Source organism: Spermophilus citellus (genome assembly GCF_964194105.1).
Source record: "Spermophilus citellus genome assembly, chromosome: 1".
Classification (NCBI taxonomy): domain Eukaryota; kingdom Metazoa; phylum Chordata; class Mammalia; order Rodentia; family Sciuridae; genus Spermophilus; species Spermophilus citellus.
This window is the reverse complement of record NC_138182.1, coordinates 278,839,434-278,859,355: the sequence shown is the minus strand read 5'-3', so window position 1 is coordinate 278,859,355 and position 19,922 is coordinate 278,839,434. Positions and strand designations below refer to the sequence as shown.

Below are 19,922 nucleotides of genomic sequence, written 5' to 3'. Positions count from 1 at the left end.
TGAGTGGTGGGTTTAGGAGCTGTCAGGGTCTACCACATACCATCTCCTCCTCTCCGACTATCACACTTGGAGTTTGGTTTGGGCATCAATGCCTCCAAGGTTTATGGAGGGGTCTGGACTATCTCAGATGAACAGGGCTATGGTGGGCCAAGTAAGGACCTCTGGAATTATTTTTTTCATGTGTATTTACATTATATATAAGAAATAGAATTAATTCTCTATATGATTACATATAGGCACATATATTAATTTAATATATAGCTGTGTGTGTGTATGTGTGTTTATTTGTTGATCTCTATATGTATGTGTGCATGTGTATGAAGGAAAAGAGAGAGAGATAAACATGCGTTCCCTCCCTTCCCCACTCTGCACATTCATAGGCCGTTTCTTTTTTTATGGTACATGGGGTTGAACCCAGGGGTACTTAAACACTGAGCTACATTCCTGTATTTTGAGATAGGACCTCACTAAGTTGTTTAGGGCCTTGCTAAATTACTGAGTCTAACTTTAAGTCTGCCACAACCTCCCAAACTCTGGGGAATATAAGCATGGGCCACTGAATCTTGTTGAGAACACTTCTCACAACCATCAGTGAAATGCCACAGGACCCCAGAAAAGTCTACTAGGGTCATGATGTCATTGGGACATCAAAAGAACCTTGTCAACATTCAGACTTCATACTTATTGAGATCAATGCCTCCATTTTAAAAATCCATTTGATTCCTATGTTCTACTCATCAACTTCTCTGCTCAAACAATATGCAATGCATCTAGTGCAGGAACTGAGACTGCGATTCCTCCTATGGTGAGATTGTTGCTGTTTTTCCATATCCTGAGGTCTTATCCAGAGGAGCCACCTGCATCTGAGCACCAAATCAGGATGCTCTCATGCCTACCTGCTGTCTAGCCTCCTCCTGAGATCCTTCTCTCTTCTCTCCACAGGGACTTTATAAAGAGTGGCTGCAGGGAGGCAGGGGCAGGAATCATGTAATTAGGACTGCCACCTGCTTCTCTGCAGCCTGCTGATGTCACACTGCCTTTCTTCATTAGTAGAGGCTGTGGCTCTACTGGCCTTGGGCTATGGTCTATGCCCTCCCTGATGGACAAGGTCATGTCCAGCTCCCTGCCTCTGTGGCCTTCCAATGCCCAGTTACCAGCTCTGTTACAGGAATTCCTCAGTGAAGCCCCAAGGTGCCAAGTGACCCAACTCAGAGGCAGTGTGCTGCAGGACTGTCAGTCACACCGAGTCTGAGCCCACTGTGCCACTCAGGCTCCTCCTGGCTCGTTCAGCAGGCAGTGCAGCCAGACTCCTCATGTGGAGATGCCCTCCCATGGACCTGTTCTGCCCTGCTCCACCATGGCTGCCTACTGACAAAGTGGACACAATGATGTCATTTACCTGGAAGGGTTATCACAAGTATAAAATGAGGTGACATGAAAAATTCTCAGAAAAGTACCAGCCCACAGGAAGAACACAGCAACTGTTAGTCTTACTATTGTCACATGTCCCCATCATCCTCATTGTTGTCGTCATTGACATCACCATCGTCTATCCTCATCAGTCTTCAAAGAATGAAGCGTAGCTGAGAAACAGTCCATAAGGTGGGTCCAACAGTAATCAGAATTCAACATTTCTCCACTATGTTCCTGCTCTCCCAGGGAGTCAATGAGAGTGGGCATCTATTGAGATGCCCTTAATTTTTCAGTAGCACTTGAGCAAATCCCCACTTATCCTTTCAATGAAGGATAAAACATTTTGCAACAGGGTGCTTCTAGAATTATTGACAAAGAGTTAGTCACAACCTATCCAATGCTTTATTGAGCTATGATGACTCCCAAAGAAGGGAATGGTCCAGTTTGGACTAATCAAGAACATATTCAAAGGATATGAGCCCCTTAGATTAGTGATTGGAGCAATAGAAGGAGGTAACCAGGCTAAAGAGACAGGATGTTCTAGGAACTAGGCACTACATGGTCGTAGGAACTGAGACAGGAAAGCATGGTAGAGGTTGCAGAAGTTGAGAGTGTCCTCCGTAGATTTGTGTATTCTGCAAATTAATCTCATGCCATGTGGAGACGGGATTTGGGATGAATGTAGACATAGGATGACTTAGGAGGCTGTTATAGGGTCTTGGAGAAAATTCCAGGGGCACAGACTCAGGCAGGTCTCTAGACCAAAAGGCTCAGCAGGCTGCCAGTCCAAGACCCAGTTGACAGGCTTGGTGAAGCTACTACCAACAGGGGCTTGTTTAGTCCCTAAATAATGGGGGACTAGACCAGGACATCAAACAAAGAGCATCTGCATAATGTGCCTGCCTCAGGTCTGGATGATTTTGGGGAATCTATGAGAAATTATGGAACCAGATTATAATTATAGTAATGGAAAGAGGATCCAGGAGACTGGAAAGGTTTGATCTAAAAAATAGGTTCTGGGTGCAGAAAGCCAATGCAGGAAGGAGACAAGCCACACAGCAGAACTGTACCTCTAGTAACAAGCACCTGTAGTTCCTTTTAGATGGCTGAGAAGACTTGCACGGCTATGAATCAGTCTGAGTATGGAAACTATGGTCTGCCTTGAATGTCAAGAAAAGTCTGTGAAGAGTTTAAGAGGCCACAACGCTCCTGTTTGCAGCTATACTTAAGCTAGACAGCTAGATGCAGAAGCCGATCTGCAACAGCAAACATCTCCAGATCCTTCCCTCCCATGCCCAGTGTTCTCATTTACTCTTTGATGCTCTGCTGTAAAATTGACTGCTATAAATACATACTGATAACATTTTTTTGCTAAGTTCAAATATTGCTGTGACTACCAGTCTTAGGAATCAGAGGGAACAATTTCCTATCACTAGTAAAGGCAGAAGAAAAAACAAGTTATATTTATAAGTGAATTCTACTTGTTACATAAAAATAAGTCAGGAAAATATGACTTGATTTTGTTTCAGTTCCTCCAAGAAATTCTCCCACCCACCCTCCAGCATCACTAGGAGGAATGAGTCAACATCTACATTATCACAGACTTCTGTAACTGTCCTCCTTTTGGAGAACTTGTTGATATTCTATTTTTGTTTAAATATCCCTTTTGATGTGATAACTAGGTTAGTCTCTCACCCTTAATGAAGGCATGAATTTCCAAAGATGCTTTTCTGAAGCCATGCAAACAAGTAGGTTATGATTAAAAAAAATCCAACAATAGTAGAAGGTATGTAGGGGTTGTTCTCTACAGATATATCCATAAAATGCTTGTATTATACAAATGTGAATTCACACACTAGAAATTTATAAAAATACAAAATATTCAAGTTAGAGAAGACTAATATTAATTATGGTAAGGGGAAATAATTGGACAGTGTCTTTTTCACTTAACACTCTTATTTAATACATATTTAACATGGATTTGTAGATGAGGCGCCCTGGGCTATAAGCCAGGAAGTAAGGAACCAAAATTATCAAGAGATCCGTTTTCCATCTAAATTGGTCATTCAGGGCTGTGTTTGTTCAATATACTTTGGATCCAAGAAAAGAAATCAACTCAAGAAAAATCAAGTGAACAAAGAGGAAAGATTTAAGAAGTTAACAGATAATCTTATGCATGCAGCCCATCCTAAAATAAAATAAAATAAAATAAAACAAACTAATTAAACTAGAGTCTCCCTAATTTTCAGGGCCCATTCAGTTTTCTCTGTCGGGCTGCTCTCTGTCACTACAGAGCCCTACACGAACACACAAGCTACCATGGTTTCTGTGCCCTGCATGTCACAGATTTTAAGTCCCTCACTCCAATTTTACAGACTCGTCATCGGCTGAATTCCCCTTGGGTCAGATGTCCGCTTTAGTTCAGTCAGGAACCAGCTCCTACATGGTTCCCTAGACCTGCTCCTGGCAAGGGGTGGGGGAGTGAAAAGGAGTGGAAGACACACAGTACGTGACACCATCACATAGATAGATTAGGACATAAATCAAAAGGTAAACAGGCTTCAGGGAAAATAGAGGTCAGTTCAGTGGAGCCTGGGGAGCAATAAAGCCTGACCCTCTCTGCCTCTCAAGACGCGGGGTCCTGCCCAGAGCTCTTCAGCTACGTACAGCCACATGCAGAGAAGCCAATGCAGGCTTACCTCTGTCCCCACAGTCACCCACCTGCAAACAGTCAACCAATTTAAAGGGAAGAATTCCCTTCCCTTTTCCTTATGCATCCTGTGTTGGCAACTGTGGATGCTTAGACAAGTCTGTGGTGATTTTATGAGACCACACTGAACCTCCCACCTGCTACTATGCACCAAGTATTTGGAGGGATAACAGAGACTTCTCTATAAGACTTATAATGAAAATGATATCCCAGCCATCTAACCACAGAGGGCACAAAGATTTCCATTTAAAGGTTTTCCATATTCAACCAATGAGAGAACAATGGGATAAAATGCGTGGCGTATGCACTTTTAGTATTTTGTGGTAGCAGAACCGATGAGTCCACCCAGCTCATGTTTTGGCTTCCAGAGTAAACTGGAGGCAGAGCCCAGGATCAAGAATCACTGTCCCATTTCTGTCTATGACAGGCCATGGGACTGGCTATCAACAGGGGACTGTGAATGCAGTGACAAAATTGAAAATGCTAATGAGGATGAGGCCGCAGAGATGGCAGGCCCTTCAGAGAGCAGGGAGCTGGTCCTCACACGCAGTACAGGGGCAAGCAACCCTTCCCAGCCTGCATGCCTATGCCGTTTCAGATGGGGCAGGAAATGCTAGAGTTTATGTGATACTGTTCCCTAATTACGATGCCACTCTAAAAATGCAGAGTGCCCAAACCACATCACCAAACAAGATAGGGAAGGACAATGTGCTTCTAAGCAATGGAAGTTCCATTCATCATATTTTTACACATGGGGAATTGCACGTGTGGCTGATACTTGGGAGGCAATTTTATAATTTATCATTATATATTAGCAAACAATATAGGATACATCAAAATTTTCTCTCTTTAACTTTAGGAGCCTGCGTCTCTGGATCATTTAGGGAACAACAATAAGAAGAAGCAATATCAGCTGCAGTCTGGGAGCTCACGATTTGGTATCTCTGATTTCCAACAACTTGACTGAAGGCAACGCCTCCCTTTGTGTAAAATCATGCATAATTTGCATCCAGGGCAGACATTAATCTGGTTAAAAGAGTTCTGAGTACAAATCAGGCCACACTAGGCATCTTTTGAACATCTTAAATCAGGTCAGTTGCCATTTCTTTCCAACGTCTGACTGAACGTCCCAATTCCCCATCCAGGTTGGAAAGGAGAATCTAAACACCACGATTTACTTTCAAAGACCGCTGGAAGCCCAGAAAACGGGGAGAGCAGGGTGCCAGTACCTGATGCTGCTCATGCTGCCTGTCTCGGACCCAAGCTTGCATCGCTCTAGCTGGCTGGCTACGATCTGCCTTTCAGCCTCCAGCTCCCGGGTCAGCCTTTCAAACTGTAGTTCCTGAAAGAAACCAAGCAACAAGGTGAGTGGCGTCATCTCTGTGAAATGGGAGGTCCCAAGCGACAGAATGGCAGAGGGGAAAGCCCCGTTTTCAAAGGGGTCACATTAGAGAAACAGGGTGTAACCCAGGGATATGACGAGGATTGGAAGTTCAGACAGGCTGCTGTCCACTCGCTTAAAAGGAGCTACTTGAGACCTGCTCCAGCACCTGTAAAATGGGTTTAGCGGACTCGTTCTGTAAGGTGGGCTGAGGACTAAATGATATATGGCCTAGGAAACAGCGGCCTTGCTATTTCTGGCAGTTGGTCAGCTTCCAAGTGTCAGTCACATTCCTGACATTAAAACTGTAGCGTTTAGTAAACGATTCCTTTGTTACCATGACTTAAACACTGTGTTTACCCACACTGGGCTTCTAACTGCTTCAGCATGCTAATCTGGTCTCCATGTCACTTACGTACTATAGATTGAAGAAGATAATGCTTTAAAACATGGCTTTTTCATGCTTCAAATTCCAGCAGAATCACAATATTACACATTCTATACAGTCTAATTGCTAAAAGCCCAATCTTTGAGATACATGATACATCACCTTTAAAAATGATCATGTGACTCAATGAAAACGGCTTCTGCAAAGCTGACTAAAGCTTAGGATTAACTTTAATGAAAAATGATTCAGACAGAATTTTAAGGATCTCAGCTATTCCAATGACAGCTCTTTGGTGTCATATTCTAGTCATTTTATTTTTCCATACAGTTAAATTATTTAACAAACAATTGCAACAAATCATGTGTTTTAACCAAAAATTTCAGGAACATATTTATGATGTCACGTTTAACTTTATTGAAAAGATAAATTATCTGCACAGTTACATTTTGGAAATGAGAAAACAAGAATGCTATCTCATACTGAAGCATAGGGTAGGGTCCGTTTTGGAGAATTTAAACTTCCAAAATTGTATAGATCTTTCTTTCCAAAAAGAAGATTTTATTGTATTCACTACCCTGGGATGGTCTCAGGTGAGATCTTTGAAATGTAAAACGTGGTGTGTCCCATACATATATTAAAACTACCCAGGCTCTTTTTCCATGGGAGCAGATTTTTTTTAAAAAAAAATTGACATTATTTGGGAGATTAAAGTAAAAGACACTTTGCAGATGAGAATTCAACCTTTTGCTTGAGGGAGCTAAGACTCAGGGGTAAGCCATTGGTTAAGTCCCAACTTTTCTTCTTGCATATTCTGAAGGGCACCAAGTATTATTGGCAAGAAATAAATAACAAGACCTCTTCCAGATGCACTTTCTATATCTCACCTTCCTTCCTTCCCTCGCAAAGTCTCTTGCTTTGATAGTTCCCTCCAACAAAAATATCCAAGCTCTGGATTTTTTTCCCAGACTTTAAAACATACTGTGTGTTAAATCTATCTGTGTAAGAGGAAGCCAACCTATACCTGTGCACTGACACCATCCTGAAACATAGCACAGAGCTCCTTACCACTACATGGATAGTAATGGTTCCTGTTTTCTAAGGAGAAGTCTTAATTCACTGCATTTCGCTGGGACAGAGTGGAGACCATAAAGGTGACGTTACAGAGCTAGGGACTTCCAAGAAACTGAGGCAACCCAAAGACCCCCCCCCCCCCCGCTTCCAACCCTGATTCTGTGACTAAGTCAGAAAGATTTCGGACACGTCACTCAGCAACAGGAATGAATTTGTTGAATGAATAGGAAAAGGGAAAGAGGTCACTCTGAGGGGAGGAAGTGGATCCCATCAGAGAGGAGAAGGACAACGTGCCTCTCCTGCGCTCCAGTCTTTGTTGTTGTCATGTTCTCTCTAGATGCAAATGACAGTAGAATGTATTTTGATGCATTATATGTATGGAGTATGACTTATTTTAATTAGGATTCCATTTTGTGGTTGCACATGATGTGGATTTCACTGATTGTGTATTTCTATGTGTACACAGGAAAGTTATGTCCAGTTCATTCTACTGTCTCACCTTTTCCCATCTCCCATCCCTTCTCTTATTCCCCTTTGTCTAATCCAATGAACTTCTATTCTCTCTACCCCTCCCCCAGTATTATCTCTTAGCATCCATATATCCGAGAGAACATTCAGCCTTTGTTTTTTTTTGGGGGGGGTTGGCTTATTTCACATGACATGATAGTCTCCAGTTCCATCCATTTAATTTATTCTATTAAGGATAATTCTATTCTTCTTTATGGCTGAGTAATATTCCATTGTGTATATATACCACATTTTCTTTATCCATTTATCTGTTGAAGGGCACTTTGGTTGTTTCCATAGCTTAGCTATTGTTAATTGAGCTGCTATAAACATTGATGTGATCACATCACAGTACTATGCTGATTTTAAGTCCTTTGTATATATGCCAAAGAGTGAAATAACTAGATCAATTGGTGGTTCTATTCCTAGTTTTCTGAGGAATCTCCATACTGCTTATTAGAGTGGTCGCACCAATTTGCATTCCCACCAGCAATGTATGGCTAAACCTTTTCCCCACATCCTCACCAACATTTATTGTTACTTGTATTCTTGAATACTGCCATCCTGACTGGAGTTGAGATGGAGTCTCAGTGTAGTTCTAATTGGCATTTCTTCCAATTGCTGAAGATGTTTAACATATTTTGATATATTTTTGACCATTCATATTTCTTCTGTAAAATGCCAGTTCAGTTACTTTGCTCATTTATTAATTGGGCTATTTGTTTTTGTGGTATAAGCTTTTTTTGAATTCTTAATTAAGCTCTATCTGAGGTATTTGTGGAAAAGATTTTCTCCTATTCTGTAGGCTCTCTCTCCATGTTCTTCATGGTTTCCTTTGCTGTGAAGAAACTTTTTAGTTTGATAACATACCATTTATTGATTTTACTTCTTGTGCTTTAGGAGTCTCGTTAAGGAATTTGGTTCCTAAGCTGACATGATGGAGAGTTGGGCCTACATTTTCTTCTAGTCGGCACAGGATCTCTGGTCTAATGCCTCGGTTCTTGAGTCAGTTTGAGTTGATTTGTGCAGGGTGAGAGAAAGGGGTTAAATTTCATTCTACTACTACATATGGATTTTCAGTTTACCCTGCACTGTTTGTTGAAGAGACTGTCTTTTCTTTAATGTATGTTTATGGTGCCTTTGACTAGTATGAAGTAACTGAATTTATGAGGGTTTGTCTCTGTGTTTTCTACTTTGTTCCACTGGTCTTCATGTCTGTTTTTGTACCAATACCATGATGTTTTTGTTACGACAGCCCCATAGTATAATTTAACATCTGGTATCATGATGTTTCCTGCTTTACTTTCCTCATTAAGGATTGCTTTGGCTATTCAGGACATACAAAAAAATATTAAAGGTGGTGCACCATGATCAGTGCAGTTCATCCCAGGGATGCAAGATTGGTTCAACCTAGGAAATCAATATATGTAATTCATCACATCAATAGGCTTAAAGACAAGAATCACATGAATATCTTACTAGGGGCAGAAGAAACATTTGACAAAGTTCAGCATCCATTTATGCTCAAAGAACTAGAAAAACTAGGGGTAGAAACATTCCTCAACATTGTAAAGGTATAAATGCTAAATCCAAGGCCATCATCATTCTAAAAGGAGAAAAATTGAAAGAGTTTGCTCTAAAACGGGATGCCCTCTTCCACCACTTCTATTCAGCATAGTCCTTAAAACCCTAGCCAGAGTAATTAGAAGAAAAAAATAATAATGGCAAACAAATAGAAAAAGAAGAACTCAAAGTATCCCTATTTGCCAACAACATGATTCTAAATATAGAAGTCCCCCAAATCTCCACAGAGTGTTTCTAGAACTCATAAATGAACTCATCAACGTAGCAGGGTACAAGACTAACGATCATAAATCAATTGCATTCCTATACACTAAGGGTGAATCGGCTGAAAGAGAAATTAGGAAGACTATCCCATTCACAATAGACTAAAAAAAAAAGAAAAAAAGAAAGAAAGAGGAAGGAAGGAAGGAAGGAAGGAAGGAAGGAAGGAAGGAAGGAAAAAGAAAAAGAAAAAACTTGGAAAGCAATCTAACAAAATTGGTGAAAGACCTCTATAATGAAAACTACAGAACACTAAAGGGAGAAATCGGAAACCTTAGAAAATGGAAAAACCTCCCATGTTCTTGGATCAATATGGTCAAAATGGCATGATACCAAAAGCACAATACAGATTTAACACAATTTCTTTAACATTCCAATGGCATTCCTCATAGAAATAGAAAAAGCAGTCATGAAATTCATGTGGAAATATGAGAATCCAAGCACAGTCATGGCACTCCAGCTTTACTGGGCATCCCAGAGAAGGTCCCCAGAGTCCTGCCAGGCGCACTTCTTGACTTTTGGCTGTCAGCAGTGTGACATCAGACTTTTAAGTTCCCCTGCCATGGCGACTCCAGGTCACCCTGGCCCATGCTAACAGGTTCTAACTGGATTCTTCACCATCCATTCTTACAGGTATGGTTTGGAGAAACCATCTTTATCTTCCAGAATCTGGTCTGTGAAAAGGGTCACAAAAGTCTCTTCCTTCAAAGTAACTTGGGTTCCTCTTATCAGAGTTATTTCTTTGCAAATAATAGGTAGTTGCTGAAGAATGTGATGTTCTGTCCACTTGGGCCAGGCAGGGGTGCAGGCAAAATTGCTTTTCAGCAAAGAAAGCATGTGGGGGTCAGCACAGTGGGCCCATGTTACAGAATTATACTCTGAACCTCCCATTCCCATCATCCCATCTATCTGTCCCCTAACAGTGACCCAGCACCAGGCTCTGACTCAGGGTTCCTTAACTGTGGACTTCTGAGATGAGACACACCACCATGGGCTATGCTTACTTCAGGTTCTGGGACAGAATGTTTTTTGCGTGTTATTGACGACCACTTCTTGATTTTCAAACTACCTTCCAAAACAGAGAAGCAGAGTTTCCAATACTGTGCATCGTTGATGTATATCCACATTCCAACTTTTCTGTCTGAAGGACTGCCTCAGACTTTCTTGTAGTATTTCTATTTTGGTGAGTACTTTCAACTTGACATGACTTTTAAAAGTTTTTATTTCGCCCTCATTTTTAAAAGACATGTTTGCTTCAAAGTCTCTAAATTGCACTGTTTCTGGCCAAAAATCTATAAATTATCTTAAACTTTATTCCTTTGTATATATGTTATCTTTTTTTTTTTACTCTGCTTTAAAAATTTTTTCTCCATCACTGGTCCTGCACAATTTAATGATAATGTTCTCTGGAGTTGTTTTATTCAAGCTTCATATACTTGGGTTTCATTGAGCTTCTCAGATTTGAGGTTTGATAGAAACTATGTGATATGAAACTATGTTTGATAGAAACTATCAAACCAAAAAAAAAAAAACTGCCACTATTTCTTTTAAACATGTTTTCTCTTTTTCCACTTTCTTCTCTCCTTCAGTGACTCAAGTTAAGTCCATATTATTTTACTTGGAGTTACCCCACAGCTCAGAGATTCTCTTTCTGCTTAAACATATGTGTGTGTGTGTGTGTGTGTGTGTGTGTGTGTGTGTGTGTGTGTGTAATTTCTATTAGGATGGTAAAGTTAAATAATATTTTTTTCTACCATGTTGAATCTACAATAATCCCATCCAGTGAATTTTTATCTCAGAGTGATGAATCAAACCCCTGTAGAATTTTTCCTTTGGGTCTGTCTTATATTTTCATGGCTCCATTTAACTTTTAACCCATGAAATACACTAACAGTTTTGTTAACATCCTTCGGTGCTAATGGTACAATCTGTGCTGGTTTCAGCTGATCAGTTTCTTTCCTCCACATGGGTCACAGTCCCCATTACTCTGGACGTATGGTGCTCTTTGATGAGAAACTTCTGTTACTTTGTTGGGCTCTAGATACCTTTGTATTCCTGCAAGTATCTTCAGCTCTGTTCTGGGACACCACAAGTTACTTGAAGCTAATTTCACACTTTTGCCTTAATTAAGATTTGTTAGAGGAAACAGCCCAACATTTAAACTAGGGCAAATCTTTCTGCACTACTGAGGCAAGACCCTCCTGAGCACCCTCCTCCATGCTCCATGAGCTGAGTGCTGGCAGACATTTTCAGCCCCTTTGCATGTAGGAGTCCATTCCTCCTCATCCAATCAAATAGTTCCTCCTGGCCTCTGGCAGTTTTCTTACAGTGACAGTCTGCTCTGCTCTGCCCCTGTGGACTGTCTGTCTGCTACCTGAGTCTGAAAACTTCAGATGACTTTACCTCCCTTACATCCCCATGTTGTCTTCCCACTAAGGCTCCTCTGGGTCCCACCTTCCCGCAGTGTAGTGGGGAACCTGTCCCAAGGCCTGTCTCTGGCCATATAAATGTTCTAAGCCTTATTAGGAATGCTTTTAGGCCACTGCATGTCACTGGAGTGGGGAGCTCTCCAGACTTAATCACCCTACCCTGGCATGGCATTATGTTTGGAATTGATACTGAGTTATTGATTAGGAACGAGAAAACGTGTAACTGAGGTTCTCATATTTGGAACAAGGAATTGATGTTTCAACTGAGGCTTGAGTTTTCTCCTTTGGTCCCGGCTCCTCTGTGACCCAAACACAATGAAAGCAGAGTATCTTCCAACAAGTGGATGAGCTCCTCTGGGGCTGGGGCTGCTTACAAGTTGGTGGAATGGCATTCTCCAGGTCTAAGTCAGTTTGGTGTTTGGAGGAAGGACAGACAGGCCTCTTGTGAACCATAAGCCTCTGAATTTCTTAAAGAATTTGGGATGGAAAAGTATTCAAGAAAAGGTACCTTACTAATGAGGACAGTGGAGTATGCAATAAATCAACTAGAAAAATAAAAGTATGTGAACATGTTCAGTGGAGTGTGCAGTATGGGTTGTGTGTGAACATTGGCACTGAACAAATTCAGTGGGGGGGAGATTATACACCAGAAAGGGAAGAGTTAGGCAGGGTCTTTAAAGGGTGTCTAGATTTGGATGGAAGACCACAGAAGCAGAAAAGCTGGTAGACAAATAATCCTGTGGGAGGACATAAATACCATCTCCTGGACGGCTGCATGGAGAAGTTATGACTTGAAACAGACCGTAGGAAACGTGATCTGTAACTTGTCCATCAGGATTCCAGGGGAATTTATAACGGGGAAGACGAAAGGGGACATCCTGCAGTAAAAGAAGCTTTAATAAAAAGCAAAGTTGTGCTAGGCAACCTGTATCCACGCTTTGTGGAAGTTACATTGTTTCAGAGATTATAAACATCCATAAAAACATTAGATATGGGATGCCAACATTCATTAAAATTTGCTGAGATCCAGATTTAAATGGTTTCACTCCTAGGACAGCACATTGTTGAGTCATGTAATACATTAGGGTTATTATAAGAAAAATATTGTATAGTTGTATAAATTTGTCCTAAAGAGCCTAATTTAATAATTTATTTGGTTTAATTAAATGGAGTTTATTAAATGTTTTTCAATTATTAAAATCATGTAAAGTCTCTTGAGGGGGCTTAGCCAACTCAGTGTAGAAACAGAAATAAAAACTCATAGTTTCACTAATTCCTTCAATAAATACATCATGTAGCATTAATAGAGTAAAAGATGATTTAAGGAATAGAAACATTTAGACTGAATTGTGAATTAAAATAGATGTGTGATGATCTTGCTCATCTGAGAAGATAAAGAGAGACTGGACACTACACATGGAGAAGGGAGAAGACGGAGGTGGCACTGTGTGGCGGAAGACATACCACTCCTCTATAAGGCTAAGAAATCAGTGATTGACAGAAAACAGGGAAGCAAGATTCATTCTCAGGCTCATTGCTAGAAGTAGGAGAGCAATCCCAAGACCCCCCAAGACTGCTCTGTGCCCTGTAAGAACTGTTACATCCGCCATTCCTCAAGAGGAAGATAAGAATGTGGACCAGCACCTTCCAGGCACAGTAGAGGTGCTGGCATAGTCCTCATGGGTTCGGACAGCATCATGGCCAGCATGTGGGTGAGGAGCAGAAAGAGAACCTAGATTGGACAAGCTCAACCATGCTGTTGACAGTTCAGGGGCCTTCCACCCTCGGAACTCAACGAAGAATCGTTCTTCAGCTGGGTCAGGTTCAGATCAGAAAAGAAAATCTACCAACATGGAATATGTTCATGATGGAATACTATTCAGCCTAAACAAGAAGGAAATTCTGTCACCTGTGACAATACCAATGAATTTGGAGGGCATTATGTTAAAGTGAAATAAGCAAAAGAAGACAAAATATCACATGATCTCACTTTTCTGTGGAATCTGCAGAAAAATTCCTGGAAGCAGAATCGAGTCTTCCAAGGGCTAGCGGTGGAGATTCAGATTTCAGGAGATCAAGTTGGTCAAAGGATACAAATTTCAGTTAGGAGGCATAAGTTCAAGGGATCTAATGTACAAGATGGTTATTACAGTTAATAAATTATGTCTTATTCAAAATTGATGAGAGTAGATTCATGAGTTCTCATAATCTATGAGGTGATGTATGTATTAATTAGCTTAATTAAGCTATTCCACTATGCATATATATTTCATATAAACATTTTTACATGCTAAATATATAAATTTTATTTGTCAATTAAAATGAATTAAATAGGTACTATGAAAAAAGAGACATGGGCTGGGGGTAGAGCTTAGTGGCAGAGCACTTGCCTATCACGTGTGAGGCACTGGGTTCTATCCTCGGTACCACATAAAAGTAAATAAATAAATGTATTGTGTCCATGTACAACTAAGAAAAAAATTTAAAAACAGACATAATAATACCCCCTCCTCCAAACATCAAACCACGGTTTATGCCTCAGCTCTTGTACTTTACTTGTTTTATTATAATTATCTATTCAGGTGCATGTATACCTGCTAGACTGAGAAAATCTTCAGGAAGGAACTGGGCTCTAACCTGCAGTTTGATCTCTGAGCCAAATACCTGGCACACAGTTGGGTTAGAGGTGTTTGTTCACGAACACATGGCTCAAGATCCTGGTCACAGCTCCCTGAATGGAACTGAGACATTGTTACACCCTCATTTCTCCAAAGAAGTTATCTCATGATCACAAAGTATTCTCATGTGAGAATACTTCTGCAGGACATCTGGAAAATCAGCAGCTCTGGGAACTGTCTCCATCATAACATTCTCAGGACTTACTACTCTATACCAGTATAAGGATATAAATGCACAAGCATTACTTGAAGGGGCTGTGAAATGTTTACATGTTTTGGTTTGGATCTTGAATGTTGAGGAGCTCATGTGTTGAATGCTTGGTGCCCGACGCAACAATGTCCACAGGAGGGGCTTTTGGGAAGTGATGATTGGCTCCTGAGGTCTCTGTCCTCATCAGCAGATTAATCTATTGGATGAATGAATAAGTTGAATGGACTACTGGAGGTAAAGGAAACTGTAGGCAGGTGTGACAAGTTTGAAGGAACTAGGTCACTGGGGGCATGCCCTTGGGGACTACATCCTGTCCCAGCATCCTGCCCCAACTCTGCTTTATTTTTTAATATTCTGCCTTGGAACAGACCCACAGCAATGGAAGCCACCTGTCACAGACTGAGACCTCAGAAACCATGAGCCAAATGAATATTTGCTCCTATAATTTGTGTTTTTGGTTACAGCAATGTAAAACTGACACACTATGTAATGCTGCTTTTGCTTAAATATCTTCTTTGTTTTTCTTTTTAACCACTGACTGTAATATTGTGCACACACACAAATATAAATACAAAAAATTAACCATATATACAATTGACCATATGTACAATTTCATAAAGGAAAATAAGTGTCATTGTTTTTAAATCCAATTATTCATGCAAAAATTGAAATGGGTAGACTATTCATCAGATTGCTTGGTGCAGGGGCACATATTTGTAATCACAGCAAGGAGATGCTGAGGCAGGAGGATTGCAAGTTTGAGGCCAGCCTCAATCACTTAATGAGACCCCCAGCAATTTAGCAAGGCTGTCTCAAAATAAAATGTAAATCAGACTGGAGATGTCGTTCAGTGGTAAAGCGCCTTTGGGTTCAATCCTCAGTATTTATGTATCTATACACATCTGTACCTCTGTATATGAATGTATACATAGATAAGATAGATAGACTGATATAGATATCAGGTTCATTGCAAAAATAGCTGTGATCCTTGTCCTCTCATTTTTTTTCCTTTGGAGGCAATAGTTTCAACTCCTTTGCCATTTGTTCTGCCTAACACTGAAGTTTAATTACATGGGCTATCAGGACTTTGCCTATGCATGATGGCAGACAGCGGGTGGTGCTAACCTTGCCTCTTACCTGTAAGAAAATGATGGATAAGGACCAGTACTATAAGAATGAGAATCAAAAGATGGAGACACTGACTTTTAACAATTTGAATTCCCTATGTCAAAATGTTTTGTCCCTTTACTTAGTTACCCATATAGTTTATTATGAATCCAACCTAAAACTCCCCCAATTTGTCTATCTCTTTCCTCAACACAAACACAGGCACAGACTACCAAACCCAGCTAATGAAGACATCACTGCTGCAGCCTTCTGATCTGCTCCCGCCTGTCCCCTGGGCATGTGGCTTCCTGGGATCTGCTGCTCTCTCCACTCTGTGGTTTCCTTTCCCTCCTCATTGTGAATGCCCCACCTCTCCACCTGCTGTCTTCTTCATACTCTATTTCCTGTCCTGGTGGGAAATGTTTTTGCAGGTGGGAGAATGACTGAGAGGCAATTTTCTTGACTTTGAACTTCTCTCTGTTATTATTCTATTCACACGCTTGGTTAATAGCAGGGCTGTGTGCGGAGTAGAGAATGAAATTCTGGGTTGAAAATCATTTCCCCTCAAGTTTCTAGAAAGAGCTTCATTATCCTCTACTCTACAATGCTGCTGTTAGGGAAGTGAGAAAGATTTTGGGATCTAGGGTGTGTGTGTGTGTGTGTGTGTGTGTGTGTGTGTGTGTGTGTGTGTGTAATTTCTTTTACTGTTTCCCAGAAAATTTGTTGAATCTTTTGTTTGTCCCAGTGTTCTAAATGTTTATCTGTCTTGATATGACATTTCTAGATATTTTGCTGCACATTTAGTGGCACATTTAAATCTTTCAATGTAGAAACATTTTTGGTTCTAGGTAGTTCTATTTAATATTTATTATGCTTTTCATTTCTGAGAGGTAGATTTTATTCTCAGCATAATCTTTTAATTAGCATCTGGTATTTATTCTGTAGATGCAAAATCATCTCCTTTCTTTCTGCACGATGTTAATGCCATTGTTATTTTTGTTCTTCTGTCTGCATAGTTCCTGTTTCACAAGAATTTCTGATGTTTTAGAACCTATCTTTTATATTATTGGACTTTGAAAATCATCTTCAGTTCTCTGGCCATTGGCTTATATTTGAGAGAGAGAGAGACAGAGAGATAGAGAGACAGAGAGATAGAAGAGGGAGAAAGAGAGAAAGTGTGTGTGTGTGTGTGTGTGTGTGTGTGTGTGTGTGAGAGAGAGAGAGAAAGAGAGACAGAGAGGACTGATCATGCCTCATGCATTTCCAGGAGAATTACTGGGTGTGTCTCCATGATGCAGAAGCCTGGGAAAGACTTTACCAAGATTACAGCTTTGAGTGTCAACATCTGGCTGTAGCTCTTCCAAAAACTTGCATTGAAGTAAAGTTGGGTAGGGGATGAAGTGAGGCATGAAGCTTTGCAGGTAAAATTCTAGCTATTCAATACTCTACTTCTCATGCTCTTGCTTGAGGGCCTCTCCAGGGAAATTATAGTCCGTCATATTGGAGTCTGATATCTAAACTGGGTTTCAGACAATTTAGTTTACTGCTGTATTTCAAGCTCCATTCCCTATATCTACATACCTTCAACAAAATTTTATGTGTATGTTGGGCTAGGTTTTAACCTTTCCCCACCACTTAGAACTCTGCTACCTGGGGTGTGATAAGTCATTTACCATTCTATCTCCATCCACCACTTTTTATTCTATTTTCTTCTGCTTTCATTTATTTTATTTATTTATTGGTGCAAGGGATTGAAACGAAGGCCTTGTGCATGCTAGGCAAATACTCCTACCATTGAGTCAGATTCCCCAGCCCATTCCCCAATTCTAAGACACACATGTTTCACACTTTCATACCTCTGAGTTTACTCGTTCTTGAGTTACGGCGAGTTACATTTGGTATTGCATCATGGTATAACTGGCGCTGTCTTCACAGAATTTGAAGTAATTATAGTAACCAATGGACTCAAACTTGATAAATTATAGTTCTTTTTTTATCTACCTACTTTCTATGTTTTTGTACTCATATTCTCTTTTAAAAATCTCCTTGCCATTTATGGCAAGGGAGTAGAGGGTAATTTGAGGGTTCAATCCGTCTTCTTTATTTGAAGGTCAGATAATTTCCTAAAAGAACTTAGGACTCTAAAAGTAGAGGAGGACAAGCCAGAGCAACAGTGAGACTCAAGCACCCTGGTCTTTGCACCATCTGCTGAAATCCCTGAGCTAGAACAATCTACCTTGCCCAGGTTGGTCTGTATGCTCTCCTTCCAAGCATAACTACCCTCCAGTCATGTTCCTGGTGGGGGAGATTCTTAAACACATCTGAAGTCTGATACTGCAAGACTCGGTCGATTTTCCTACTGTGCCCTCTATTTCTGGAATTTGGGTTCATACCTTGTTTTATTTTGAGCAAATCTGTGGGTGAGAAATAAAGATAGCAATCATTCTTTAGGCCTGTATTCTTTTTTTTTTTTTTTTGGTGAACTCAACTTTCTACCATTTCTGTGCCTACTGTTGGCTTCATTTAATGGTTACTTTGTCTGTGTTGTGAGATATACCACCCCATATACACTTCTGCTCTCCTCTGACCTCTTCCCTCCCCCCCTGCCTAAAAATACTCGCTGCCTAATGTCCCCATTGGCTTCTATTGGATCATAGAAGATCGTCCATTTCCCCCAAAGATTACCTTCAGCTTCCATGTTTCTTTCATCCACCCCATTTCTTGGCCATCCTGCCTATACATCCTTGTTCTTAGAAGCACCACTTCTAAGTGAGCCATATATAAAATGAGAGAATGAAAACTCATTGATATTTCACTTCAGGTGCTAAGAGTCGATGGTTTTAGGGTGTCTGACAGTAGCTATGCTTGCAATCATGTTGCAAAATGAAGCCTCAAATAAATCATGCTCCTTGCCATGGTCTAAACCTTACCAGTGGATATTGTTCTACCTCAGAAGGACTGTGGCTTCTGCATCCCATTTTCCCACTGTATATCGGTGAGCTTTTGCTCCCTAGTGTCCCTCATTTGTACCCATCAAGGATTTGAACTCTCAAGTCATCCTGAGCCATCTTTTATCTCACATCAATTTTAATTCCCATTTCACATGAATGATTTGACTTCAGGGCCACACCTCTCGGCAATGTTAATTTCATCCCACTCAGACATGGAGCCAGCCAAGTCTGAAGGGAAGGTGGCAAAATGACAGGATAATAACAGGAAGCTTACAGCAAAGTGTCCACAAACCTGGGGAAGAGCACGCCATGATGTCAGACGGAACAAAACTAATCAATGTCAGCCGTGAGCCTGCGCAGACCTGAGTGGCGAGTCAAAAACTACGGCCAAGAGCTGTCCACAGAAGTTTACAGAACTGACAGACTAATGTTTTAAACAACCACAGTGTCATTCTGGGTCACCTAGCAAGATGGCAGATGACAGGAATCAGCACTCTGCAGCAGAATCATAGGCACCTTTCCAGAACAGTTTCAATAAAATATAACAAAACACCCTTGACAGCCAACTCCCTCTGCCCCATCTGCTTCACTCTGCCATTTTATCTCACCAAATGTCTTGCCAGCCAAATAAAGTCTGCTTACCAGTCCACTTAGTCCACCTCAAAGATGGGACTCTGGAAATTAAGGCCACATTTGTCAGTAATGCAAGGTGATGTCACATTCTATTAGGCTGGATTAGCAGTTTTGTAGTACTATTGTATTGGTGACTCTGAACTAGGTCAAAATCATCTCTAGAAACATTTCTACTGGTATATTCCTCAGAATTTCAAAATAAAAACTTACAGGTAAGAGTGCTCTAAGATGTGCATTCTGACATTTTCTCCTGAGGATTTCTGCATCCATACTAGCTCCGGTGTGACTGTTGTATTTATGGCAAAGGTAGATAATAAGAGCAGTCAGTATTTTCTGTATTCATCTACCATGCACGCTGCTTTGCTCAGTGTTTTACATGTCTTTACCCAGTCATTACACAGACCAGACGAGCCCAATAAAGATGCTATCTAGCTTCCTAAAGGTATGCCAGGACTGGTACTGCCAGCTATTGGTTCCAAACCCACAACCCCAGAACTCCAGGACTACTTGCACACAACATGGATATGTGGAGCCACCAACAGGGCAGCCAAAATAGCAGCATAAAATTCTTTAGCAGAAATACCTAAAGCTCATCATT

General features: G+C 40.7%; 1 protein-coding gene across 2 annotated transcripts in view; it reads right to left on the bottom strand.

The window, feature by feature from the left end:
• The window catches only part of CTNND2 (catenin delta 2), a gene marked incomplete at its 5' end in the record, with an annotated part of 876,397 nt that overhangs the window by 549,484 nt on the left and 306,991 nt on the right, over nt 1–19,922 (bottom strand). For both annotated transcript variants that reach the window (XM_081303245.1, XM_081303246.1), the window contains one exon: nt 5,353–5,465. In XM_081303245.1, coding sequence (XP_081159371.1) covers nt 5,353–5,465 — 113 coding nt within the window. The remainder of the gene's footprint in view (nt 1–5,352; nt 5,466–19,922) is intronic.